Source organism: Nannospalax galili, unplaced genomic scaffold, assembly GCF_000622305.1.
Source record: "Nannospalax galili isolate Female #2095 unplaced genomic scaffold, S.galili_v1.0 scaffold510, whole genome shotgun sequence".
NCBI lineage: Eukaryota > Metazoa > Chordata > Mammalia > Rodentia > Spalacidae > Nannospalax > Nannospalax galili.
The window spans coordinates 2124516-2151768 of record NW_008329677.1 but is presented as its reverse complement, the minus strand read 5'-3'; the positions used below and the strand labels follow the sequence as shown (position 1 = coordinate 2151768).

General features: G+C 44.3%; 1 protein-coding gene across 5 annotated transcripts in view; it reads left to right on the top strand.

Moving 5' to 3' along the window:
• Positions 1-26890, top strand: part of Rin2 (Ras and Rab interactor 2) — a 264895-nt gene extending 238005 nt beyond the window's left edge. For 4 of the 5 annotated variants that reach the window (XM_029567625.1, XM_008841360.3, XM_008841357.3 and 1 more), the window contains 5 exons: positions 2731-3870; positions 12630-12935; positions 15082-15213; positions 21396-21559; positions 24857-25330. In XM_029567625.1, coding sequence (XP_029423485.1) covers positions 2731-3870; positions 12630-12935; positions 15082-15213; positions 21396-21559; positions 24857-25177 — 2063 coding nt within the window. In that variant the 3' untranslated portion in view covers positions 25178-25330. Of the gene's footprint in view, positions 1-2730; positions 3871-12629; positions 12936-15081; positions 15214-21395; positions 21560-24856 lie in introns of all 5 variants that reach the window. The other variant, XM_017800218.2, reaches the window with a different exon arrangement.
• Positions 26891-27253: the final 363 nt, after the last annotated feature.

Below are 27253 nucleotides of genomic sequence, written 5' to 3'. Positions count from 1 at the left end.
CTGAGTAGTAGGTTTGGGAAAGAGGGTCCTGTTCAAAATAGTAATAATAATGACAGAGCCATGGAAATGGCCCTACCTAAAAGTTTTATCTTTTGTTACAATTAAGTTCCATATATCTTTGGCAAGAAATTAAAATACTTCCTGAGACTAATATAATCAACTAGATTCACTCCCCTAACCACCCACAGTGCTGGGGATGAAACCCCAGGCCTTGTGGATGCTGGGAAAGAGGTCTACCTCTGAGCTGCACCTGTGCAGCCTCTAATTATAGAACTTTCGAAGATATGCATGTGTCACTTTTCCCTGGTGACATCTGCCCCAGTACCTCTGATTTGATGGTCTACATGCAGCATATGCTTACTGCAGGGTCTTCATCTTGTTTGTTCATTCATTCAACTATTTCTTTTTCTTTTTCTTTTTTTTTGTGGTCTTTTTGAGACAGGGTCTCCCTGTAGTCACAGCTGGTCTGGATTCACTATGGAGACCATGTTGGCCTTGAACTCACAGAGATCCACCTGTCTCTGCCTCCCCAGTGCTGGGATTAAAGGCGTGTGCCACCATGCCCGGCTCTCTCATTCAGCTATTTCTTAAGGGTCTGCTATATGACAGGCAGGGTACCCAGACTAAGGGTTCAAAGGTTAATAAGATCTCTCTTCCTTGTATGAATAAGGTTCAAGGTCTACATAAGAGATAAAATACATGAGGACTAAGTGTTCTGGCCATATAGGGACTTACAAAGATTTACAGTTGTGACTGGAGAAAGCTAAGCAGGATTCAGAGGACCTGGGAGTAGGAGAGAGAGTTCTTCCAAAACCCAAAATTGGTACGTTGGTCAACACAAACATATGGCAAGCTTGTATGAAATTCACATTTTTCTGGCAGCTACATTTGAAAAATAAACAGATGATAAATTTTTTTTTTAATATTTTTCTAATATTTTATTTACTATATTTTATGTGAATGAGTGTATTGTCTGCATGTAATATAGGTAAGTGCACCCGTGTTGTGCAATGACTGTGGAGGACAGAAGAGGCTGTTGGATCCCCTGGAACTGGAGTTACAGACAGTTGTTAGCTGCCATGTGGGTGCTGGGATTCAAACCCGGGTCTTCTTCAAGAACAACCAGTGTTCTTAACCGCTGAGCCATCTCTCCAGCCCCAGATGATAAATTTTTAATAATTTATTTTATGTATTATAGTCAAAATATTTCAACATGTAATCAGTATAAAACTCCAAAGAAATGGTATACTTTATATATTTTTTTTATTCTAGATATCTGATATCCAGTTTATAGTGTTACAGCACATCTTGATTCAGGCCCAGATAGACAGATAGATAGATGATTGATAGATAGATAGATAGATAGATAGATAGATAGAATCTATATTTTGATTTGGAAATTCACAGTAGGAAAAGGAGATTTTCATTCTCCAGTTCTAAACATACATAAATGCTTTTAACTGAGTTGAGCATCCGTTTTAAATTTTAAATCGATTGGTATTAAATAGTTTAATATTGAGCTCTTTAGTTACACATCTTTTTGGATGGGCTCTGTAGCTACCTGTGACTGTTGGCTCTCATGTTGAATATCCCAAAGAAAAGGGAAAGAGGGACATTATAAAGTTCTCACAAAGCATGCCACAGGGATAGCATCATCAGTTATATCATCACACATACAAGGCAGGGCAGGGCTTCTAACATACATTTCCTTCTGACCCTACCACCAATGGCCAGCCATTCTGAACCCATAGGGAAGAAACAGGTAAAGCAAACACAGTAAGGAAGAAAGTGAAAGACAGAGGTGGAGGAAGAAGGAATATAACCTATCCCAAGCGGAAGTTATTCCAGACACATTTCAAACATCATTGACTCCCTCAGTGTATGTGAACAACTGAGGCTCTTTTGTAAGTGCAGAGGCAGGTAGGGCAGATGCAATTCACAGCCCACAGTACTTGAAATAAGCACTCAGTATTTATAGCCTTCGAAAGGAGGTTATAGGATTTGAGAAGGAAGAGCCATCCAACCACAAAGATGAATGGCCTAAGCTGAACTTAACATTTGCATACACTTGCTGTGTACTGTCTGGTCCCCCCTCCAACTCCCCGCCACACCGATGAATGGGACCCATGAACGCAGTTTTCCTCATCTTTGGGTTTTAATGCTGAGTATGTAAAACCCCAAGCAGATTGTGTAACATCCCCCAAGCACAGCTGCTGGTCCTACCCCATAAAGGGGAACTTGGAAGCCAGATGGATTCCTTGGCTGACAGCCTCCTCCTTGCAGGGCACCTGGGAGAAGTTGATTGGAAAGGGTGGTGTTGCTTTCTGGGCTGACTTGGATTTTGGCAAAGCAAGCTCAGGAGCTCTGTGGCCTTTACTGAGCTTATATTGTACCCATTCCAGCTCTCTTTTCCTTCTTACCTGTGTGAAGGGCTGGGCTGGAGTTGTCTGTTGGCTGAGCCAACATTTCTCAAGGGCTTTGAAGGTGAGAGGACCCTGGAGCCTTCCTGTGAGCCCATAGCGAGGCATGGCTGCCTTTCTGCCCTTTCAAGTAAGGGAATGGGGGGGGGGGAAGGGGCGTCAAAGAAAAAGAAAAAAAGTTCAGTGACTGGCTTTGCCCTGCAGTGTTTTTAAAAATTATCATTTCACTGTTTTAAAATCTTTACTTCATGAAGGAATGACCCGAGTGCACTGTATTTACATTCTTGTGTCCACTGATAATGACTTTCAGATTTTTGGAGCTCCTCAGCTGACAACAAACCCCCAAACCTCCCACCTCCCCATAGGCCTCTCTCGTCCACCGGCATCTGTCCTGCCTCCTTGCGTCAGCTCTGCCTTATAAATGGAGTGCATTCTATAAAAACCAGGACGCCTTCGGAGCTGGAGTGCAGCCAGACCAACGGAGCCTTGTGTTTTATTAATCCTCTTTTCTTGAAAGTGCACAGCCAGGACCTCAGCGGAGGCCTGAAGCGGCTGAGCACAAGGACTCCCAACGCTAATGGCACTGAGAGACCTCGGTCCCCCCCACCCAGGCCCCCGCCACCCGCTATTAATAGTCTGCACACAAGCCCTAGGCTGTCCAGGACTGAACCCCAGACGAGCATGCCAGAAACAGTCAACCATAGCAAACATGGGAACGTAGCTCTGCTTGGAACAAAACCAACTCCCATCCCTCCACCCCGCCTGAAGAAGCAGGCTTCTTTTCTGGAAGCGGAAGGCTGCGCCAAGACCTTGAGCGCCTCCCGGCCCAGCCAGAGCTCAGAGCCGGAGCTGGGCACAGCTGGGAGCGCAGGTGGAGCCCCGCCTGAGGACGCCCCCGAGGATTGCACAAGGGCCAGGGCGCAGCCTCCCGGCTCTGAATCACAGTCCCCGTGCCATGGAGGCAGGCAGAGGTTGAGCGACATGAGCCTTTCCACTTCCTCCTCCGACTCGCTGGAGTTCGACCGGAGCATGCCCCTTTATGGCTATGAGGCAGACACCACCAGCAGCCTGGAGGACTACGAAGGCGAGAGTGACCAGGAGACCATGGCTCCCCCCATCAAGTCCAAGAAGAAGAGAAACAGCTCTTTTGTGTTGCCCAAGCTCGTCAAGTCCCAGCTACGAAAGATGAGCGGGGTGTTCAGCTCCTTCATGACTCCAGAGAAGCGGATGGTCCGCAGGATCGCAGAGTTGTCCCGGGACAAATGCACCTATTTCGGGTGCCTGGTGCAGGACTATGTGAGCTTCCTGCAGGAGAACAAGGAGTGCCACGTGTCTAGCACCGACATGCTGCAGACCATCCGGCAGTTTATGACCCAGGTCAAGAACTACTTGTCTCAGAGCTCTGAGCTGGACCCCCCCATTGAGTCATTGATCCCCGAAGACCAAATTGGTAAGTACCCCATTTTTATCTCCCCGACTGTAAGATCTAATTGTAACCTGGTCAGACAGTACATTCTGTTAGTTGTTTTGGATTAAGTTTGCTTTGAAGTTCAAAATGACACAAATCTCTACCTGCTTTGAATGGAAAAATCAGCTTTATAAGGTAGCTGCTGCTTGTGAAGCTTCTGTTTCCGGCGTGATTGATTGAACTGCAGAAGGTCTGCCTAGAGATGATATTTGTGTCACTTTGGAGGGTTCTTGCTGATGCTGCTGTGCTCTGTGTGTGTGTTATGTTGAACATTTTCTAAGTGTGCATCCCTCTGCAAGCTGTGTACTTACAGCCTTTTGAGAGGCTAGGGAGGTTCTGTTTTGTTCTGCTTTGTTCTAAAAGATGTGCATCTGTTCCGAGAATGTAAAGATCTGGTGTGCAGAACACTGGGTTTCTACCTTGAGCACACCTGTGTAAAAACACCAGATCAGAAAGCAGAAGAGGGCCAGCTTCTAGGGGTCCTGAGACTCCTCCTGCTCCAAGGTGTAAACCTCCCTGCTGGCTTTTCATCCTGCAGTCTGTACCAGGCACGGTTTTGGAGTAAGCAAGAAAGGGAAAGACAAGTTTATCTGATATACCTTTAAAATAAGTAACATAGTTTGGAGGTCACATGAAAGGCATTTTCTCCAGAGTCAAAGAGAAATAGTTTCTTTATAACCTCATGGAAGGGCTGAATAGTTAATAGTTACTTTGGCAAGCAACTTGCCAGGCAAATTTGAATTTGGCAAGCAGTCTTTTTTTCCAGGGCAAGAGTATCTAAGGAGTTTTTCTTTCTCCAAGGAGTTTTTCTTTCTTTCTTTTTTTTTTTTTAATTTTGTTTTCATTTCAGAAGGTTGACTCTAAAAGGTTAATTTCAGTGGCTTCATTCAGTGGGCAGCAACATGCAAGAGTTTCCAAACATTTCCAGGCAGTTCAGAAACTAAACCCAGATTTCTTCTTTCTGATTGGGTCTGTTTGTTAAAAGTAGTAAACAGTGTGTGGTAGAGGCTCTCCACCCCACCCCCGACCCCAAGTGAATTTGAGCAGTGCTTTACTTCGCAAAAGACTCAAAGCCTTGTTTGTTTTCTTGCAGTGCTTTGACCTAGCCAGGGTGATCAGGGCGTGGTTAAAGGAGCTAGGGTGCTAGAATGAGTGGTTGAAAGGAATGTGTATTTGTGATGTGCCACAGGACTGAAACTGCTTCAGGAGACTTATATAGACTACAGAATGTACATACATGTTGCCATTGCCTCCTTCCCCTGACCACCACCCCCCAGAGTCTTCCCTCTCTTGGATACCAGCTCTAACTTAGTATTCCCCAGGGACCCTGCCCTGCCTGAGAAGCCTCCTGTCAGGGCTGAGGGACAAGCTAGCAGGCTCATGTCAGGCCTGAGCTATGTGAAAGCAGCACCAGTCAGCCCAGGAAACTCCTTAGGGATCAGGGAACTCCTTAGGGGCCAGGGCTTTGGCCTGTGCTTCCCTGCTGGTATCTTAAGCATCAATCCATGGCAGTCCTGGGAAGGTCTCCTGCCAGCCCCGTTTGTAGTGAAGATGAGATATGGTGTGTGCTCTTAAAGCTCAAAAGCTCATCTTCTCCAGAAACATACTCAAAATTACAGTCCTTAAAACTGAAGGTCCTACTGAGAAGGGACGCCCGCACCTGTGGAGCCTCTCATGTGTTGGGCAGCCTGAACCCTCTTACCCCCCAGTGAAAATGCATCCTATCCCTTGCAGGATGGAGGAAGACAAAGGGGCTGGGTGCCAGGTGGCGCCATTTGCACCATCCACACCAGCTAGTAGCTAACAAGTACAGAACTTGGTCTTCTATGGAGCTACATACTATGTGGCCCAGGCTGGCCTCAAAACTTATAATCCTCCTGCCTCGGCCTCCAAGTGCTGGGGTTATAGGCAGGAGCCACCACCTGTGGCAAGCCCCTGGTTGGCTAGCTTAATCCTTCTGCCATTGCTGCTTGTGTTCCTTTTGCCACTAGGAGTTAAGGGCCTTGGAGCAGTTTGCTGTTCCTTTGTTGCTGCGACTGTGACCTCCAGAAACATTACCGTGCTTTTGCGTTGGTTTTTTTTGTTTATTTGTTTAGTTAGTTGGTTGGTTTTGCTTATTTAAAACAGAGGTCCAACTGTATTGCACAGCCTGGCCTCACTCGCCTAGATTCCAATAGTCCTCCTGCCTCAGCTTCAGAAATAACTGGGACTATAAAGGCGTGCTACTATGCCCACCCTGGTTTGGGTCTGCTTTGTTTTGTTTTGTTTTTTAGCATTCGCATTAAGGCGGGCAGTTTTTCCTGTTTCTTCATGAATGAAAACAGTGTTTTGAAAGGATGGTGAAACTCGCCAGACTTTTGGAAAGTAAGGGGAAGTCTGTTGGAGCAGAGGTCAGCTGAGACACTCAGCACAGAGGGGAAGATGTGATCCTAATTATTAGAAAGCCAGTCCCCTTCAATGTACAAGTGACTAGATTAGTACCCTGACAAGAACATGGATTTAACACAGTTGCCTGTGTTTTACATATCCCTAAGTGAAGGGCCCAGTGGCTTACTATGGACATGGGAATAGAGTAACACTTTTTGAGACTCGTAACCCAAGGTTGGTATATTTCTGCATATATTGTTTAGGATTTGCAAATTCAGAAAGAGGTCAAGGTGTACAGAGGGCGGAGGCCGGTGCAGGAGGGGACTGGCATTCAACTGAGATCTCCAGCTCTCTGTTGTGTGCTCATTCCCACATCTCACTTCCTGGAAGGAATACAGGAATCTTCACTGTGAATGCTATTCCCAGAATCTCAAGCCCCAAATTTGTTCTGAACAGGTGTCTGTGAACGCTGGAAAGGCTTTTCAGGAATGCCAGTTGGGTCTCTACTGTAAAAGAATCTCATCCTGTCCTTTTCATAACTTCTGGAGGACATAGCTCTGAATTAGGAGGCGAGATTTTGGTGTAAGCCAAGATTTTTAGAATATCCACCCTGAAATCAAGGATGTGGGAGGAGGCATTCCATGGGCTATCTCAGTGAAGTGAGTGATACAAACTGAGCCCTCATTGCTCTGCAAATCTGACCTGCAGCCCTGCTTCAGAAGCCCAGTCTCAGAACAAGGAACAGCCTCCTCTCCTCTGCCTTCATCTTTACTGGCCTTTTACCAGAAGGCATGTAATCAGCTCTAGAGTTTCCTGCGTGAGATACTACTTGAATAGGGTCCATACATTTTCATGATGGTTTTCACTGAAGCGTGCTAAAATGAGCAGAAATGTGAGGGACTATAGAGGTGGCTCAGAGGTTGAGAGCATGCACTGCTCTTGCAGAGGACCCGGGGTCATTGAGCTCCCACTGACACACCGAGAAAGCCACTTCATCCACCATGATGGATTCTATCCCCTCAAGCTGTGAGCCAAAATAAACTTCTCCTCCCTTAATTTTTTTTGGTCAGATATTTAATTAAAGCCAAGAAAAGTACAAAGACTCTTAATTTGTTATTTGTTTAGATTCTGGGTACTGTTAGAATCCCTTGAAAGATGTCAGTTGCTATTTTGCATTGTTTAAATAGTTACCAACTCAGTTAGACTTCTGGTATATGTAGGACAGACTCCATGAACCATGATTCTGAAGACAGTCCAGATGGTGACAATGAAAACTAAAGTAACTTGGTCAAGACCATTTATAAAATGGAGCTCACTGGCCACTGGGCCTTATGGCCATCAGTGCTCTTTCTAAGACAGGCCCCTTCTCTGGACCTCACCTTTTCCTATGGAGCTCTCACTTCTGCCTGTCCAGCCATAGGTAAGTGGGAAGTGCACAAAGCCAGTGGATTACTGGGGCCGGTAGTGCTTCCTCTTTCCATCTCCAACCTCTGAATCTACACTGTGGGTCAGGCAGAAGGAAAAAGAAAAAACTCTCTCCTTTTTCGTTTTTATTTGCTTGCTTGATTTTTTGCTTGTTTTAAAGCATGATCTCTTGTAGCTCAGATTGGCCCTAATACGGCTATGTAGCTAAGACTGGCCTTGAACTCCTGATCCTCCTGCCTCCATCTGAGTGCAGCGTCTCCTATTCTTAACGGGAGTGAATCAGTTTTTGCTTAGAGAGCAATACAGTGACTATTTCCTTAGACCACTACATTCAGTAGCAGCAAGGAGAACCCCAGCCACTACCATGGTCTTTGCCACTTTTCACTTAGGGATGGTTTGGGGGACCAATTGATATGATCCATATATTCAGAAAACTCATTTCCACTTTGAATCATTCAGAGGATACAGCTAACATGTGGTTTCTAAAATTCAAAATATTGTATTTCAAACAATTTTTTAGTACTTCTTGTTATCCAAAAGATAGAATAGTCATTAATGAGTGTCAAGAAAAGCAGTCATGGGGCTGGAGAGCTGGCTTGGCAGAGGACCCAGGTTCAGTGCACATGGTGGCTAACAACCATTAGTAACTTCAGTTTCAGGGGATCCAGTGCTCTCTTCTGGCCTCCACAGGCATTGCATACACATGGTGCACTTACATACATGCAGGCAAAACAGGTATACACATAAAATAAATGCGAATAAATCGAAGGAGAAAGCAATCACCTAGTTCTTGTCCCATAATGGTTACAAGTGTTGGCACATGTCCATTACTCATGCCTTCTCCTGTCTGAGTGCAGCTGACCTTAAGACCAAGAACCCTTGGGAAGCTTGTGTTTTGGTCAGAATCCCAGCTCCCCCTCTTGCTAGCTGCATGGTGTGGATTTCTTTGGGTTTCAGTTTACTCCACTGTGAGGTACTTATATCATCATAGTCCTCCTTGCTTGGGGTCTGTTTGAGGATTTGGAGAGTCAGTGAACATACAGTGCCCATATTCTGAAAGATCCTGTTTCTTCAGTTCTGCAAATCATGTTTTTCTCTTACTTCAGGTCAGATGCTTAGATTTCTTCTAGAGAGAAGTAGCAGGATCACTGGTACCTGGTTTCATTTGAACACCCCTCATTTCTTATCTTTATTATTTGGTGGGGGGCCATAAATACACAGCCCTGGGGGGAAAAAAAAGAGAAGATTCCAAAAGAAAGCAATAATAACAAAACGTATTTGGAAAAACACCTAGCACTAATACTGAATGCTGCCTGCTCTGCCCACCACACAGAATGCTAATCACTGAAGTGACAAGTTTGGCAGTCTGTTCACAGGTTTGGCAAAGGTGAGGAGATGGAAAGTCCCAAGTCTCGAGTCCACCTCCCCTAGGACAGGCTTCGGGAGTACTTACAGGATGAAGCAGTGGGGTGGGGAGAGGTGTGAGATAGGTGTTTGCAGTGAAGTGCTGGTCATCAGCACAGGATACAGCAGCTGTTTCCAAGGGTGGGGTGTTTGACCCTCCAGAGCAAAACGTCATCATCCATCAAACACCTGGCAGCCCCAGGTAACGAGTCACTGGTTTTGACTGGTTTGAGCTAGACAAACTCCTGACAAATTCCTAAACAAATTTCAAATTCCTGAAAAACAAGATAAACAATTACATATTGACCACATGGGTCATGCTGGTCATGCTATCATAAAGCTAGGAGCTATTTCTTTACTGCTTAGCTAAGTGACTTCTAAAATCATCAAGGAGTCAGCCAGGCCTCAAGATTGTGGCAGGAGGATTGCTGTGAGTTTGAAGTCAGCCTGAGCTGTATAGTAAGTTCCAGCCCAGCCTGGGCTACTTACTAGCTAGAATCAAGTAAACCAGAGGGTTTATTCAGGTTTTCCCTCCATTTCAATACCATTGTTGGAATTATTCTTGTATTTTTTACTATAGGCAAAGTTTCAATCCTCCCAACAGATTTCCAAAGCCCAACGACACCAAGGCCAGCACAGGTCCTGGCCATGAGAATGAGTGGAGAGTGAGTGTGCCCAACTTTCTGGGAATGAACCCACCGTTTTTCTTGCCCCCTGGGATTAGCCCAGAGCGTTTTGGAGGTGATTTGTATAACAGTCAGGCCAGGAAATGACTGGGCTCATTCTGAAGTTACAAGTTGCTCTTGGGGGTCAAAGTGAAAATCCCATGTTGGTCTTGAGTTGTTTTCTGTTCTACATGTTTATTTGCATGTATGAAGTGCATAGTCTTAAGTACTGAGCCCCACAGACTTTTACCTATGTATTCACCCAAGTAGCCACCACCTAAACCCAGAAGTACAGCTTCTCTATCCTCCTCACATACACTAAAGTGGCCCTGTGTCTCCTCTCAGTCGGGTCTTCCCCAAGGGTAAGCATCACCAACTTCTGACGTCATAGGCCAACTCTGTATTGGATTTTATAGAAATGAAATGCTGTGGGAGACTTGTTTACATCTGGCTTCTCGCCCACTGTGTGTATCTCTGTGCTTCCTCATTAAGTGAATGCATTCCATTGCCTGAATTCCACTGTAGTATTCCACTGTGTGGATATATCCCATGCATTCTCCTGTTGGCCCAGGCTTTCTTTCTGATTTGAAGGAATAATGAAAAACACTGCATTGAACGTTTATTACATTCCTAATAAAGATTGACAGGATTGACCCACCCTTCACCTTCCTGGGTGGCCACATCCTGCCAAGGTACGGGCCTGATATTAACATAGCTTTCAGAACCTTTAGATGAGAGAAATAAAGTGGTCAGCATTTACAAAGTGCCTTGAACTTTAAGATTAAGAGATCATTTACTTGGGGTGGGGGGATGGCTCAGTGGTAATGCCCTTGCTTAGCATGCTCAAGACCCTAAATTTAATCAGAGAGAGAGAGAGAGAGAGAGAGATCATGTGGACTCAAGCAAGCCATTAGACATTTATAGACCTTAGTTTCCCCATGTATAAAATGAGCATAGTATTAGTATTATGCAAGAGTTGCTGCAAGGATTAGGTTATAATTAAGTAAAGCATCTGGATAGGACTTCGCTCATCCAAGCACTCAATTACTGTTATCAACTTTTTATGGTAATGATCATATGTGGTATAGTCAAACAAGCTATGAAGTCACACAAGTTTATTAACTTAAAACAACCAGTACAGAGTCATCTATATAAATGTCAGCTGCAAAGTGTGTGTGTTAATCTGCTTTTCTTCTTACTTTTAACTCCTTTGTTTCTGTTTTGATTTCTGCAAGTATATAGAGCTCTAGCTTGAAACAAAGGTGGAGTGCAGAGGTGGAGGAGGAATTTGGATTCAGTATGATCCTACCCAAAGTCAAGGATTCCAGAGGCTAGAGAGAGAACCCAAGTGTTTCTAATCTTATAAATAAGTGGACCTGTGAACTTGAAAAATGGAGTCACATTAGTGTCGGATCCGGCAGTCACCACAGGGGAACCCAGGTGGCTTCAGTGAGTATGTGCAGCCTGTGAGACACAAAGGTTAGCACGAAAGACCAGAGTTCATCACTGTGCCAAGTATCTTCAGCCTAGAAACTAAGATTTCTGTTGCTGTTCATTTTAGTGTCAGCAAAAGAAGCTATTCCATTGGGTGACCATTCAAAGGAGGGAAAAATAACACCAACCACACCTAAAGCCGTTTTTCTAACTCCACAGAAATTTAATTTTTTTAACTTTCCGTTTTGAAATCATATCAGACTTTCAGGAAAATTGCACAAATAATACAAAGAAATGTCCAGCCCGCGCCTGGTTTCCCCAATGTTAGCCCTTTGCCACATTTGCCTCGTTCTTCTTTTTCTTTCGTTGTTTATAAACACACATGCACACGTCCCTTCCTTTTTTTCTGAACCATTAGAGTCTGTTGCAGGCATCTTTGCCCCCTTTCCCCTAAATACTTCATTGTGTTTCCTCAAAACAAAGCCGTCTGTTGCAAACTACAGTACAGTTACCAAACAAAAAAATAAATTGAAGTTATGTTTACATAATTACCAAAGCTGCAGACTCTCTCCAGATAGCTAATGCCCCAACCATGTCCCTGGTTGCAAATGAAATGAAGAACTTTTCTACTTCATGACCCAATATAAGATCACACTGTCACTGTTAGAAAACCCTTCCTTTAGCTTCCAGGCCTGCACTTATACACATGAATGCACACAGATGTACACATGCACACACTAAGAAAGATGGATGGAGAGAGAGGGGGAGGGAAGGAGGAGGGGAGGGAGGGAGGAAGGAAGGAAGGAAGGAAGGAAGGAAGGAAGGAAGGAAGGAAGGAAGGAAGGAAGGAAGGAAAGGAGCTCTTCCTTTAAGATGACATCAACAGGAAAGGACAGTGGAAGGGCTGGGTCAGAAGAACATCTTCTAAAATTTTGCTTGTATGTAGAGGGATTAAAACAAATCTGTTTGCCAGCACATGCCTATAATCCCAGCACTTGGGATGCAAAGGCGGATCTCTGTGAGTTCAAGACCAGCCTGGTCTACATAGTGAGTTCCAGGACAGCTGGGGCTACATAGTGAGTTCCAGGACAGCCTGGTCTACATAGTGAGTTCCAGGACAGCCTGGTCTACATAGTGAGTTAAGAAAAAAAAGAAAAAGCCAAGTAAGGAGACCCTGTCTAAAAAAAAAAAAAAAAAAAAAAAAAGACCAAGAAAAAAATCTGTTTATTGTATTGATTGTATGGAAGAGAGAGTGTTCACCTTTCTTGGCATGTTGAATTGTGGTAGTTCTGTGTGTTTGATATGCTGGGTGTTAAACCATCAAAGTCACATGTTTGCCTTCTGCTTTAACCGCTGTGTAGAGACTTGCAGACATGCACTCTAGGAAAGTAGCCATTGCAATCTTTCTTCAGACCATGGTCACAGTACCTGCACTCTCTTTGGCAGATGTGGTGTTGGAGAAGGCCATGCACAAGTGCATCTTGAAGCCCCTCAAGGGCCACGTGGAGACCATGCTGAAGGACTTCCACACAGCTGATGGCTCATGGAAACAACTCAAGGAAAACTTGCAACTCGTGCGGCAGAGGAACCCGCAAGAGTTGGGGGTCTTCGCCCCGACTCCTGATTTGGTGGAACTGGAGAAAATCAAGGTTAAGTTCATGACCATGCAAAAGATGTATTCACCAGAAAAGAAAGTCATGCTGCTGCTGCGGGCCTGCAAGCTCATCTACACTGTCATGGAGAGTAACTCAGGTGAGGCTGCCAGGCACACTCTGTCAGGATTCCTGATTGATTCCCCATTTCCCCTCCCTTCAGTCTCTCCATTTCACTTAGCAGCTCACAGAAGTACAAGTGTTACTCATGGAATTTGTCAGATGAGTCTCATGCAAAAGATTAATATTACCAATCAGTAAATGGAAGTAGATAAAAACAAAATGAGAGTTTGTCCAAAGCTGATTTAACAAGTTAGTTTAGCGTAGTGCTTAGGAATTCATTATCTGGGGGTCTGAGTTCAAAATCTCCCTTTGAGAATGAGTTTATTTACTGAGGGGCTTTGGCCTCCCTTACCTTCTACACTGCAGTTTCCACATTGTGGTTGCATATGCCCTTTTCCTTCAGAGTGTGGGAATTAGGTGAGGCAATTCCTGCTGAGCCCTAAGTGCAGTGGGAATATTAGTGAGAGTCATGACTATGTTTTGGTCAGTGAGGGTTCATGTTGATAATCACAGCACATGTCTCAGAAGTCTGAAGCATTCAGTAAGGGTGAGGTTCCATTAGAGTCATGTCATTGGCTCACCCTCTTTAATACATGCTGAAGCAATGTCAGTGGAATTCATCAAAGACTGACAAAGTAGGAAATAAGCTCTTGGATTTCCCCTTGCTATTTCCTAAAGATTCAGGAGCGCTGATGATTCAGATAGTAATCAAGCCTGCCGTGTTCCAGGTCTTCAGGGAGCTTGTAATACAGTGGGTGATTACCACCTTTTTTCCTGAGGGCAATTGCTTAGTAGAAAAGCAGGGAAAACATAGCTGTTACCCATCACTGCTGTTCAGAAGACTGTGTGTGTGTGCATTGCAAAATGCTGAGTGAGGACCTTGACATCTGAGCTTTGGGGACTGGAGAGATGACTCGGTGGGCAAAGCACCTGCCACATAAGGTTAAAGACCAGAGTACAGACCCCCAGCACCCATGTAAATGCTGGGACAATGGGTTTGGCAGCTTGCCTACAGTCCCAGCACTTTTGAGTGGAGACAGGGGGCCCCCAGCGCAAACTGGCTAGCTTGACTAGCCAAGTTGGGAGCCCAAGTTCATAGGACCTCCAAGTTCAGTGAGAGATCCTGCTGCAGTAAATAAAGGGGCAAGAAACCAAGGAACATGCCCTATGTCAACCTCTGGCCTTGTCACACATATGCACACATGTGTGTATGAGTGTGCACAGGACTGACATACATTTGTGCGCAGGCGTGCGCACACACACACACACACACACACACACACACAGAAAACCTGAGCTCTTGAAGAGCTGATACTGCTAGCCTAAGGACTTACTTGCCCTCTAAAATTTGCAAGCACATTTCACATGCAGGAAGTTTATTTCCTATAGTTATCAAGGTCATTTATAAGAACTCCAGAAACGATACTTGCACAGGATTACATTCCTCCAAAACACAGTAAGTCTCAGCCTGCACGCTGGTGATAGACAGCTTTGTCCTTGAAGAAGCTTGACAGCATCCTGGATACCATTTGTCAATGAACATTGCTCTTCATATAGTGTCAGGTTTCCCTTGCACAGCAAAACCACTCTAGTTGAGACCCACCATTGTAAAGAAAACAAGAAATGGGGACTAAAAGAATTGCCATATATTGCTATTAATCAGTTTCTATCAGTCAACATGTACTGAATTACCATGCTGAAATAAATTAAATGTGTACTCACATTAACTAGGGAGCAAAGTTTATTTCTGGTGTAAGTCTGGTCTTGTCATTACATCTTTGATAAAAAGTGCACAGAAAACAATAGGGAATGAGACAGAAGGAATTAGCATAAGTAAATGTTTTGTTAAGGGTTTACAATATAACTTGCTAACAGTTTGAAATATTTAAAGGCATTCTGTCCTAGTGCATTTTATATAAACCATAAAATAAGAAGAAAATATGATCTCTGCTAACTGACTCATAGACATTCATTCTGAGATTATGAGCAAGGGCTGATCTCCTGTGAGCAGTGAGAAGGGTCAAGGACCACGTAGGTAGGATTCCAGAAACACCCACATCTATTTATAAATAGCACATCACCCCAGAATGACTCTTTGATAGCTAATAAAAGCAGCAAGTAGGATGTGAAAGAAAGAAAGGTTGATAAAAATATCCCGCCTCACCCTCTCTTCCTGATTCCAGGGAGGATGTATGGTGCAGATGACTTCTTGCCAGTCCTGACTTATGTGATAGCTCAGTGTGACATGCTTGAATTGGACACTGAAATTGAGTACATGATGGAGCTCCTAGACCCCTCGCTGTTGCACGGAGAAGGTAATGTACTTTTGAGAGTGTCAGAGGAATGAGTAGCTGTTATGTGTGGGTAGGGGGGTTGGTTTCTTTCATTACTTTTTTGTTGTTGTTGTTGTTGAGATGTAATTCATGGAATATAAAATCAGCCATTTTCAAACCAGGCATGGTGGTACACACTTGTGATCTCAGTATTTGGGAGGCTAAAGCAGGAGGATTCTGAGTTCCAGATTGGCCTGAGCTACATAGCACAGACCTGTCTAAACAAGATTGGGTGGCTGGAGAGATGGCTCAGAGGTAAGAGCCCTGGCTGCTCTTTCAGAGGAGCAGGGTTCAGTACCCAGCACCCACATGGTAGCTTATAATCATCTGTAACTCCGTATTCAGGGGATCTGATGCCCTCTTCTGGCCTCCCCAAATGCTAGGCACACATTTAGTGCACATATATACATGCAAACAAAATACTCATACTTATGAATTTTTTTTTAATCTTTAAAAAAAACAAGGGCTGGGGAAAATTCCATCAGTAAAGGGCTTGAGGACCTGAGTTCATTCCCCAGTATCCACATAAAGAAGCCTGGTCTTGCCTAAACTTGTAATCCCAGCACTAGGGAGGCTGAGACAGGTGGGTCCCTGGGGCTGACTGGCAAGCCAGCCTGGCCTAAGCAGGGAGCTCCAGGCCAATGAGTTGCTCACAAAACAAAGTATATGACACCTGAGGAATGATACCCAAGGTTGTCCTCTGGCCTCCGCCTGCATGTGCACACACATTTACCTATGCATGCACATGCACACATACGCACAAAAGAAAACAAAATATAAAGTGAACAATACACAGAATGTTGTGCAGACACCACCTCTACCTAGCTCCAAAGGATTTTTCTCACCCCAGACACAACCTTGTAGCAGCCAATAAGTAGTTACTGGGGTGCTTTGTGATGACATCTGAGTGGTTAACTGCAGGTCTAATTATTTTTTAACAATGTGGTTATTTGGATGCATGTCTGTAATCCCAGTACTTGAAAAGGTAGAGGCAAGAGTATATTCATTGTAGAAAAAAATGTATATTGCAATAGCAATGTATATTCATTGTAAAAGATTAGAAGCTTAAAAAAAGAGAGAGAAATACAACCAAACCCATAAAAATTAACAATAAAAGTTTAACTCTATCGAATTAAACATTCAGTAGAATGTACTTTTTTAAAAATTTTTATTCATTATTTTTATGTGTATGTGTGTATTGCCTGCATGTATGTAAGTGCACCCATGTAGTGCAATGCCCGCAGAGGTCAGAAGAGGCTGTCAGATCCCCCGGGACTGGAGTCACAGACAGGTGTTAGCTGCCATGTGGGTGCTGGGATTCGAACCCAGGTCTTCTGCAAGAACAACCAGTGTTCTTAACCACTGAGCCATCTCTTCGGCCCCCAGAATGTACTTTTTTATATGTGTTTGTTTTTTTGGTACTGAAGGTTGAACCTAGGACCTCACACCTCCAAGACAAGCATTCTACCACTGAGCTACAACCCCAGCCCTTAGATGGCATTTTTCAAAAGGAAATGGTTTCTTTTATTCCAAAAGGCAGTTATAGACTTTTTATTGGAGACTATTTACATAGCCAGAAAAAATAAGCTGCGATTGAATCACTAAAATCAATGGAAACTGGCTTTTTTAAAAAAGAATTTTTGTTTAAATATAAAACCAGCATTCTAGTTTTAAAAGGATTTATTTTTATAATAAAAAGATAATGGGGAGACCCTGGGCATTTTGCTTTCAGTCTACTTTAGTGTTCAGAATCTGTCTTGTCCCTGCCTGTGCCTTGGCAGAAAAAAACTTTCTCTTTCTGCATCAAGTAGGGATTCTATCATGGAAATCCTTTGGACGCTTGGCATCTTGGCTCACAGCCTTGTAAAGCCACAAAAACCGGGACTCTCCTGTGAGCTTGTCTTGATGAAGGAGAACAAATCTGGGCCTGTGTGCCAGTCGTGTTAGTCATTTTTCAGAGATCCCTGGAGCACCCAGACAGACTCTGAGGGTGCAGCTGTGTTTTCTTTGCTCCTGTTGAGTTTCGGTCTAGGCTTGAGCACAGAGGTCCTCCTGCCCTCAGGATTCTGCACAGCATGTGTCACCTCGGTATTTCCCATGCATGGAATTAAATGCATCGTCATCCCCAGAATGTGTCCTTTAATGTCCTCCAACATATAACCTGAATCTGCCAGGCCTTGGCTTTCCTGTCAGAGTTCTGCTATCCCTGGTTCCCCAAAGTATGCCCTCCCCACCCCTTTCTGGTCAGCGCTAGCTTATGATGTGTGGCCTCCATCCTGTCCCCACCCAAAATAAGTGTGAATGGACTCTGCCAGCCTTGTAGTCTCGCCCATTCATGTCCTCTCATTGCAATTCTCAGCCAGAGACCCAGACACTCCATGATGCATCTCAAGACCTGCTGTGTATCTTTCCCTTCCCTGGGATTGGGCAGGAAAGGAAATGCATTTGGCTTTGTCCAGGCAGGCACTGAGGGAAACATTTGTTAGTCCCAATGTCAAGCCTTCCTTTTCCCCTACCATGTGATTATTGCATTTTGGGGTTTGTTTTGGTGTTTTGTTTTGTTTTCAACTTCAATCATGGTTATTGTAGCAATAAGTACAAAAACCTTTGGGGAAAAAGGCATGCCAGTCTCTTAGAAATCACTATTCTGTTATTGACAGTATATACTTAGGACAGACAAATGCTTACATCTTGTGGTCTGAGAATAGGGACAACCATTTCCTGCCCCTTTTCCTGGCATTGACTGAGAGGCCCTGTATGTTGAGCTTGTCTTCTTAAAGGAGAACATCACAAAACACTATCATGACATGTGGCCAGGTGGCTATCTTCACCTCCAGGAAGCCCATGTGAAAAAGATGGGGACATGCTGAACATGAACAGCCTGTGAGCTCTTGCAAGAATCAGAGCCGGCCTCCAGTAGTCTGTGTCAGGGGCTGCTTGGCTTCCTTCTTTGGGAGAGTGGGTTGGCCAGGCAAGCTAAGCTGTGGTTACAGCTGTGGTTACAGACCAGTCTGCACAGCATTGGACTGCAGCTCTGCAGATCAGGAGGAACTGTGGTGATGTTACAGATTCGTCCTTTCTGTGGCCTGCCCAAAGCTCTTGTTGGTTGGCCTAGTAGCAGCCACGTCTTTTCTGCTGTTTAAGCAGGTAGTCTCACTTACAGAACAGGCATCCTAGAATCCCTTGCAATCACACCACTTTCATGGTGGGGTATAGTTTTGCTGAAATTCAAAACCTTCCTCTAATTGCATCCACATGTTCCAGAGTGTGGTCAATTTTGTGCTTCCAGCATTTGGGGTTTTCTCTTCAGTGGCCTGAACACATCAGAGCTATGGAGTCTAAAAATCTGAAGTCAACAGAACCCTTCTCTACCTCTGAAGGACTGCAGCAGCTCCCTCCCCAAGCCACAGCTAAATACTGACATCTGAATACCCCCTGTTGCAATTCCTGAAGTCCTTGTAGATTTCCCCTAATACCCACTGTATAGTATTTGCATACTTTACTCTGACTTTTCACATCCAGTCACATGCTAATTTGTTCATGGGGCAAACATTAACTAAATACCAACAACTCAAAACTTTGGATTAAGTATTGTAGGAGCTGCCATAGAAAGCTTACATCACAAATGGTGGGGTTAGGAAAACTCTAAACCAAAAGCCTGACATGGGCTGCCATGGGCTGGGGGCATTGCTCAGTGGTAGAGCTCTTCCCTCGCATGTATGAGGTCCTAGATTTAATCACCAGCACCACAAAGAAAAAAGTAAAAAAAAAAAAATCCTCATCAGAGATTTTGCAAACAAATTCAAATCCAGGGCAAGTTCACCAGGCACTACGCTCATGCTCCTGAGTGGTAGAGCCATACCCAACTTACACATTGATCAGAGGGAGTTCTACAGGGTACTGTGTGAGCAATTAAATACTCTGGACATGAAAGTGACACTTCTGCAAATAACTTACTTAACTTCAATGAACTTCTGGTCCCAGCATGAATAAATTCTCTGTGTCCGTTTTCTTCAATGTATGTATACACTCCTGGAGAACAGAGACTCTGGTTCTTTTCCTTAAAAGTCTCCCCACCTCCAACTCTGTGATAGTCTTGAGCACATAGCAGAACTTCCAACAGGTATTTTGACAAAGAATGTCTTGAAATACAAAATGTGCTGTGCTCAAAGAATTTTTGCTACACATTCAAGGTGCCCCCTAGTGGCTCTCAAGCACAGAGCTTAGAAATTCTGTAAACAACTAATTCTACGACAAAGCTATGAACAAATGATATGCATCTCACAATGTTGAGTGTCTGTGAACACTCCCCATAAACACAAGAGATCATTTTAAAGGCACCCTCAGAGGGACATCACTGTCTTTTCTGTGTAAAGTGTTTTTTTTAATGCCATGCCACATTAGTCTATACATGAGGGTAAGAAACAGAATCAGGAAGGAAATATTATTTTGAAGTGCTCATATTTTTTAATTATTTTATTTGTTATTTTTATGTGTATGAGTGTAATGCCTACATGAAGGTAAGTGCACCTGTGCCATGCAATGCCTGCAAAGGTCAGAAAAGGGTGTCAGTTCCCCTGAATTGGACTTACAGACAGTTGTGGAATCGGACCCAGGTCCTCTTCAAGAGCAGCCAGCAGCCTTAACTGCTGAGCCGTCTCTCCAGCCCCAAAGTACTCATGTTTTTGTCAACACATTTATATATGGCACAGTTCTTTCAAAGTGTTTAGTTTACCTAAAATTTAGAAAATATCAATTCCCAGAAGAAACGCCTAAGAGCCAGTATTTCCAGGAGAGCCATGGACTCCTGGAGTCCATGGCCTAGAAGCAGTGCAAACTCCCCTCACCTGCCTGACTTCTTCCCCACCACCTCATCAGCCCTCAAACCCTGACTTTTACTGGAAAGCCATTTTGCACATGCCCTTTAGTAATGTCGGGGTTTGGTGTGTTTAATTCACTGGAGTGGAAATCCTTTCAGTGGAAACGGGCATGCTGTAAGCTTATTGGTGCTCCTTGGCCCTGGCACAGGCTTGGGCCTCCATAAATCTCTGTGAGATGAATCCTGAGTGAGTGAATGAAGGAACGAGTGATATGTTCTTAGATGTGTGTTTCTATGGATCTGATGGGAAAATCAGTCTGCTTCCACATGCCTAGGTTCTGCTTCTGTAGATTCAACCATGAGCTGTAAATATCATGAAAAAAAAAAAGAAATTAAGGGCTGGAGAGATGACTCAGCAGTTAAGAACTTACTGCTCTTGCAGAGGACCTGGGTTTGTTCCTAACAAGCTCATGGTAGCTAACACCCATCCTTAACTTCAGTTTCAGGGGATCCAGTGCCCTCTTCTGGCTTCCTCAGGCACCAGGCACACATGTGTACTTATATACATGCAGGCAAAGCACTCATATACATAAAATTAAAATAAAGTTTTAAAGGAAAATGAAATTAACAAATGTCACCTTTTTCTTTGTCCTTAAGCAACTATTCATGTAGTGTTTCTATTGTATGAGGTATTAAGTCATCTAGAGGTGATTTCAGGTTTACAGGAGGATTGTGAAGGTTATATGCAAATACAGTGACATTTTATATAAAGACTTAAGCATTCATAGATTTTAGTGCATAAGGGTTGGGTCCTGGACACCATCCCTCGAGGATGCTGAAGGATAACTGTATGTGTGCTGGATAGCTTTAGTGTCAACTTGACACACCTGGGTGGAGGGAGCCTCAATTGGGGAATTGCCTCCATAGGACTAGCCTGTGGCTATGTCTGTGGGGCATCTTCTTGATTGTTGAGTGATGTGGGAGGGCCAGCCCACTGTGGGTGGTACCACCCCTGGGCAGGTGGGCCTGTGTTGCATAAGAAAGCAAGCTGAGCAAGGACCAGGGGAGCAAGCCAATAAGCAGTGTTCCTCCATGACCTGTGCTCCAGCTCCTGCCTCCAGGTTCCTGCCCTGAGTTCCTACCTTGGGCTCCCTGATGAACTGTGACCTGGGAGACATAAGACAAATAAACCCTTTCCTCCCCAAGTTGGTATTGGTCAGAGTGTTTTGTCACAGCAATGGAGAAACAAACTAGGACAGTATGCACTATCCCTCTAACACTCATACACCTCCACTTTCATCACCAGTCTGACACTCTTGAGAACCCAGTCTTTCTGCCCTTCCAGGAGGCTATTACTTGACTAGCGCCTATGGAGCACTGTCTCTGATAAAGAATTTCCAAGAAGAGCAAGCAGCAAGACTACTCAGCTCAGAGACCAGGGATACCCTGCGGCAGTGGCACAAGCGGAGAACCACCAACCGGACCATCCCCTCTGTAGATGACTTTCAGGTATGCAGCCCAGTCCTCACACCGCTTCTTTGTCTTCCAGGAAGGTGGAGCTGGCTCCCACAGAACATATACACAGGGCCTGAGGTCCTTGCTCCTGTGAATCATGTGGTGGAAAAAGGATAATTTAAGCCACCCTCTGACATTGCTGTTATGCTTCTGTTTCTTTAAACATATATACAGATGCATCTCAACTTGCAAGGAGTCGTGTTCCCATTGAAAACAGCATAAGTGGAAGATGCATTAACTATCTCTAACCCATCAGGCACCCTAACTTAGGAAAACAGTGAACTGTGGGTATGGGAATCAGTTGTGTCACCTCATGATCTTCTGGCTGAATGTCATTCCTAACCCACCACTGCGGCCCAACATCATAAAGAAGATTGGCTTGCATATTGTTAGCCTAGGAAAAGGTGCAAATTCAAAACCTGGCTCTTGGTATAGCTCAGTGAAAAAGTATATCCACAAAGCCCTCGATTCTATCCCTAGAACATAGAAAAAAATTTCAAGCCTGGCATGGTACCGCACGCCTTTAATCCCAGCACTCAGGAGGTAGAGGCAGGCAGATCTCTGCGAGTTCAAGGCCAGCCTGGTCTACATAGTGAGTTCCAGGACAGCTGGGGCTACAGGGAGACCCTGTTTCAAAAAGACCAAAAAAAAAAACTAGAAAATTTCAAAGGTCAAGGTAAAATTTATACTGACTATGCATCACTTTAGTACCAATATAAATATAAATAACACCATACGAAATACACATTCAGGTTTGGCTCAGAGTTTGCCGCCTTTAGGACAACAAAATCAAATTAAGATGGGATTTCTCCTAAAATATTTGGCCCATTGCTAAATACCTAAGCCAACAGAAGGTAGAGAGGAAACCGCTCTTGGCACAGGTGTTGGATATCCCATTTCCTCAGGAAACAGTGGTTTTATCCTCTAGTGGGCCTGGTTGGTCTTGGGGAAGGAGCTTCCCCTTTCTCTCCAAACAGAAGACTCCAGAATACAGGCAACAGCTCCTATGGCAGCTGGTCAGTTTGAGAGCGAACATTATAGCCAGCACCCCCTCAGGTTCCCAGGCTGGAGATTTCCTGACCTGATGCAGGATCCCCAATGAACTTACTTTGCAGAGGAAAGGCAAATTAGGGCTATGGATGCCTGTTTCCTGATCTCACATTTCTTGATTTGCTTGTTGTCTTGCAATGATGAGCAAGTCTGCCAATTTCTTTGAATAATATTCTGCAGGCTTTAAGTGCAGTCGTAAAACCTGTCTATGTTTTATTTCTCAATGTGCCAAATGGCAAGTTTTCTAGTAGAAAACTGGAAAAGCAGGAGGGATTCGTCTCCGTGTCCAGCTTCACCTTCCTCGCCTTTTCTTCCCTCGTTAATGCTCTAGAAATAACCTTTGGTTCAGAGTCAGCCCATGCTTGAAAGGCAAGGTCAGCATGTTCTTCTCCAGGATTGCAATTTTCTCAGAAATCCCTTCCAGACACACAAAGTACAAAGCAAGAACACATGCTGTGTGTTCCTCAGCACCCCTCCCCCATACACACCCTCTTGGGTTGTTTAAAGTATCCATGTGTTAAGTGATTTAACACGGGCAGACCCCTGGGCCACTGTTACATGGGCTTCCTGCGGGGCTGAAACCTCTGATAGGAGAGACGAGAAGTATTTCTTCCATCTCTGCAACTGCCACCATGTGTCTCCCCGTTGTCACCACTCCCCACCTGCAGCTTCTGACCTAGAGACCCCGACACCACCTAGCCCTTCCTTTGGTACGCACCCTCCCTGCTGGCCTCACGCACTTGGGAAAGTATGTCTTCTCAAAATACCACCCAAGAGTGAAATGTTGAGCTCTCAGATCAGGAACAAAAACAGAAACCCAGACACAGAAGTCCACTTGGAACTCCAATGCCATTGGTCACAGATCTCACCTCCTTCACGAGGGAGCATGCGCCAAGTAGCAGAGGCAGAGTGGAACGCTGGCTCCGCCATTTTCTAGTTGTGTCGCCTTCGGCAAGTTACTTGGGCCTCTCTGGGCTTCAGTTTCTTCATTGTTAAAAGGGATAATGTGGCTGCTCTTACAGTTCTCTTTAAGAGTCCTTGAACAAATGCAGAAGGTTCCAGTAGGGGCAGGAGAAGAGAGCTGTGGTCTGATGGCACATGTACATGCTCTGAAGACAGGTGTTTAAGTCTGAGAGTGTTCATCTGGGTGCCATTTGACCCAGCTCACCTCCTCAAAGCCATCGAACTGGCCAATGTCCTCCCTACACACAGATATGTAACATCTTACATGTGCAGACGTCCTGTGCAGTGAACTCTCATGGCAACCACAGGAGAACCTAGGCTGAGGCCTCTTCCCTGCTCTCTCAAGCAGGATCACCAGATCTTGGAGGAGAAAAATGTATCTGTTTTCTAGATGCAACTCAAATTTGACTGGGAGTTCTCTGTGTAGGATCCACATTCTTAAAGACATGCAAACAAAGGAGTTACCCAGAGTAACAGAATCCAGAAGAGCCTGGTGTGCATTAAGGCCTCTTTGCAACTGTTTGGGTTTGTGTTGTGGGAAACTGCAGGCTTATTGTATTTTGAGATGGTGAATACCTAGCAGGATTCTCAATGCCAAGCTTGCAAATGTCTCCTTTTGCTTCCCCGAGACACCACGTCTTGGGTAGTTGGCTCCGGTTCCAAACTCTTCTTGCAGAATCAGCATTCTCTTCCCTCTCGTTTTTTCCACATTACACCAGCGCCACTGGGAGCCTTATGTTGGGTTGCACCATATGAGATCACCTTTTGGGGAACTCAAAGAACATCAGCAGTTTGAGCATTAGTGTCTTTCTTAGGCTTCATAGAACAAGCACAAAGTGAGCACCATATGTGCTGTTGTGTGTAGGTGCTTTAAATCTCTTCCTGCTAACTCCTGGATCAGATTCTTCTGTCTGGTTTATTTTTCAAACTGGGAATAATCCCAGCTTTGGATGTGGTTTACAGTCTTACGCAGGGATTTCTTAAGCAGCAGGCTTTAGGAGGGATACAGACAGATGAAAACCACAGCTGACCACTGCTTCTGTTTGCAGTGAGCTAAACTGCAGCAGCCTGGTTCGTGTGATGGTCCTTGCCACTTTCATAATTCAGGTTTCTTTCCTTGCAGTTTGAGCTGCATGACCTGACAACAGACAGTATGACAAGCCCAAATCTTGAAATGGCTCATAAATTCAGCCATGTGCTTGCTGCTCATGATGTGACTTATTGCTGTCTGCTTTTCTCTACTGACTTTGTCTCTGACATCTCTATTTCCACTTGCAGAATTACCTCCGAGTTGCATTCCAAGAGGTCAACAGTGGCTGCACAGGAAAGACCCTCCTCGTGAGACCATACATCACCACAGAGGATGTATGTCAGCTCTGTGCTGAAAAGTTTAAGGTGGAGGACCCTGAGGAATACAGCCTCTTTCTCTTCGTTGATGAAACGTGGCAGCAGTTGGCCGAGGACACTTACCCTCAAAAGATCAAGGCTGAGCTGCACAGCCGGCCTCAACCCCATATCTTCCACTTTGTCTACAAGCGCATCAAGAGTGATCCTTATGGTGTCATTTTCCACAATGGGGAAGACCTCACTCCCTCATAGAAGGCACATGGGACTTGCTCTTGATGCATCCAAAAGGGAGCTAGGAGCCTGGTCCTCTGGCTGCCACATGTTTAAGCTTGGAAGACAGCCACCTCCTTGAGGACCCCTCAGTTCAGCGACTAAGCCAGCCACAGGCTAACCTGGTTAAGGGGATCTTTTAGACACACTGCCCAGACAAGTTTGCTGAGCTTCTCAAAATAGTGAGATTCTCCTCCAGAAATGGAGAATTGCATCTGATGGTTCAAATGTCCTCAGAATGCTGGCTTCTTGGTCCTAGTCAGGTTCTAGGTTGGCTTACATGTATGTATATGTGCTGAGGAAACATTTAAGGTACAAGCTCTTTTCTTGGATTCATAGCAGGTGTTGACAATACTGTCCGATGCAGTGCGTCAGGTACTTCTCGGTTCTTTGGATGGCTCCATCCTTCCCCCTCTCCTTTCTTCTTCGTTCCTTCTTTTTCTTCCTTCTTTCATTCCTTCCTTCTATCCTCTCTTTTTTTATAAAGAGCCTTTTGTTTTTATATATTTCATAGAAAATTTTTATAGCAGTTGCAGGTAAACTGTCAGAATTTGTTTTTAAAATATTTTTGTAACTTTAAAGTATTCTATAATTATGCATGTGATTTAACATTTAATATTTGAAGATAAATCTCTTGCTGGATTTGAGAGTATTGCATTTTAGATGTCTCTTTTCTGTAACTGGATGTTTTGGCAACTTTGTGGGGAGAGACTGCTGGGTTTTCTTAAAGCAGTGTATTCCTGACACTGGCCACAGACTGCCTTTGGAAATCTGACGTACTGTTATCCTGTTCATGTGTAGTGGTGTTGTGCTATTTGTTTTTGTTTTGTTTTTGTTTTGTTTAGTTCTGAAGTACATGATTCTGAGAATAAGGAGAGAAATGAATGTAGAGAGAGGTAGAGAGAGAAACACAGACTCTAAGGAATGGCTGAGGAATGTAGTGTGCAGTTTCAGGCTCTTCGGAGTACATCAGAAAAGGAGTCAGGAGGAAGCCTCTGTGATAAAGTACTGTAAGTATGTGCTGTAGCGAGATTCGGCAAAATTCTGGTCCGTGTGTGGTCTACTTTGGGAGACAAGTTTGAAAATTCCACAAAGAAAAGTAAATCAAGGCTAGCTCCCCCCACCTGCCCCCCCATTTCATAAACGCAAACTAACAGCATCCAACTGTTTAGAAGCAGAAAACAAGTAATATATAATGTGGCTGTTGCTGAGTTAAATAAGATGCTGTTGGGAAAAGAGTGCACCAAAAGAAAACCTTCTGTTTTGTAAGAATATAAGGTGGCTGGGAATGTGGCTCAGTGGTAGAGCTAGTGTGCACAAGGCACTGGGTTCCATCCCCAGCACCACAAAGCAAACAAAACACACAGAAACCCATATATAAGAATAAGGTGGATGTGTGAAGTTAGATTCATGTTTTATAAAACCAGTTGATTGGCACATACTACAAGGGTCTTGTGTCAGTATAATACAGGTTATTTAAAAGAAATTCGAGTTACTGTACTGTGTGAGGACACAGGCATCTGATTTGGTGGGCCTTGTACCTGCCCCTTCCAGCCTTGACTTTTATTGTAGTAGAACCTTCAGCACATTCTGTGTTGTACTTCCTTTTGTAAATGATTTTTAAATGGAATTTTGCACATAATACATTGTAATACTGTAAAATAATCTTGTGTAAAAATAATTTTTGCAATATTCTTCAACTGTCTTTTTTTCTTGATTTGTTTTAGAGTCAGAACATAACCAAAATGCCTTGTAAATTTGCATGACAGTAAACTTTAGACTGTGTTGGTGGTTGTGGAAAAAAAACAGAAAGACACACATTGTTCACAACGTTGTGGACTGATGGGGCAAAAATTAAGATTCAGAAGGAGAGAAAATGAATGGTCCTCTGACCAGAGGGGGTTTGTAGGGTACAGCACTTGGCTTAGATGGCTCTAGAGAAAAATTACAGCTCATCTGAACCCAGAGCTAGCCAGGCCCTGCAGACAGCTCCTCCCCGTCCTTAGGGAACCTCTGCAGTGTCCTGGCTGAGAGTTCAGGGCAATTGCAAAATCAATG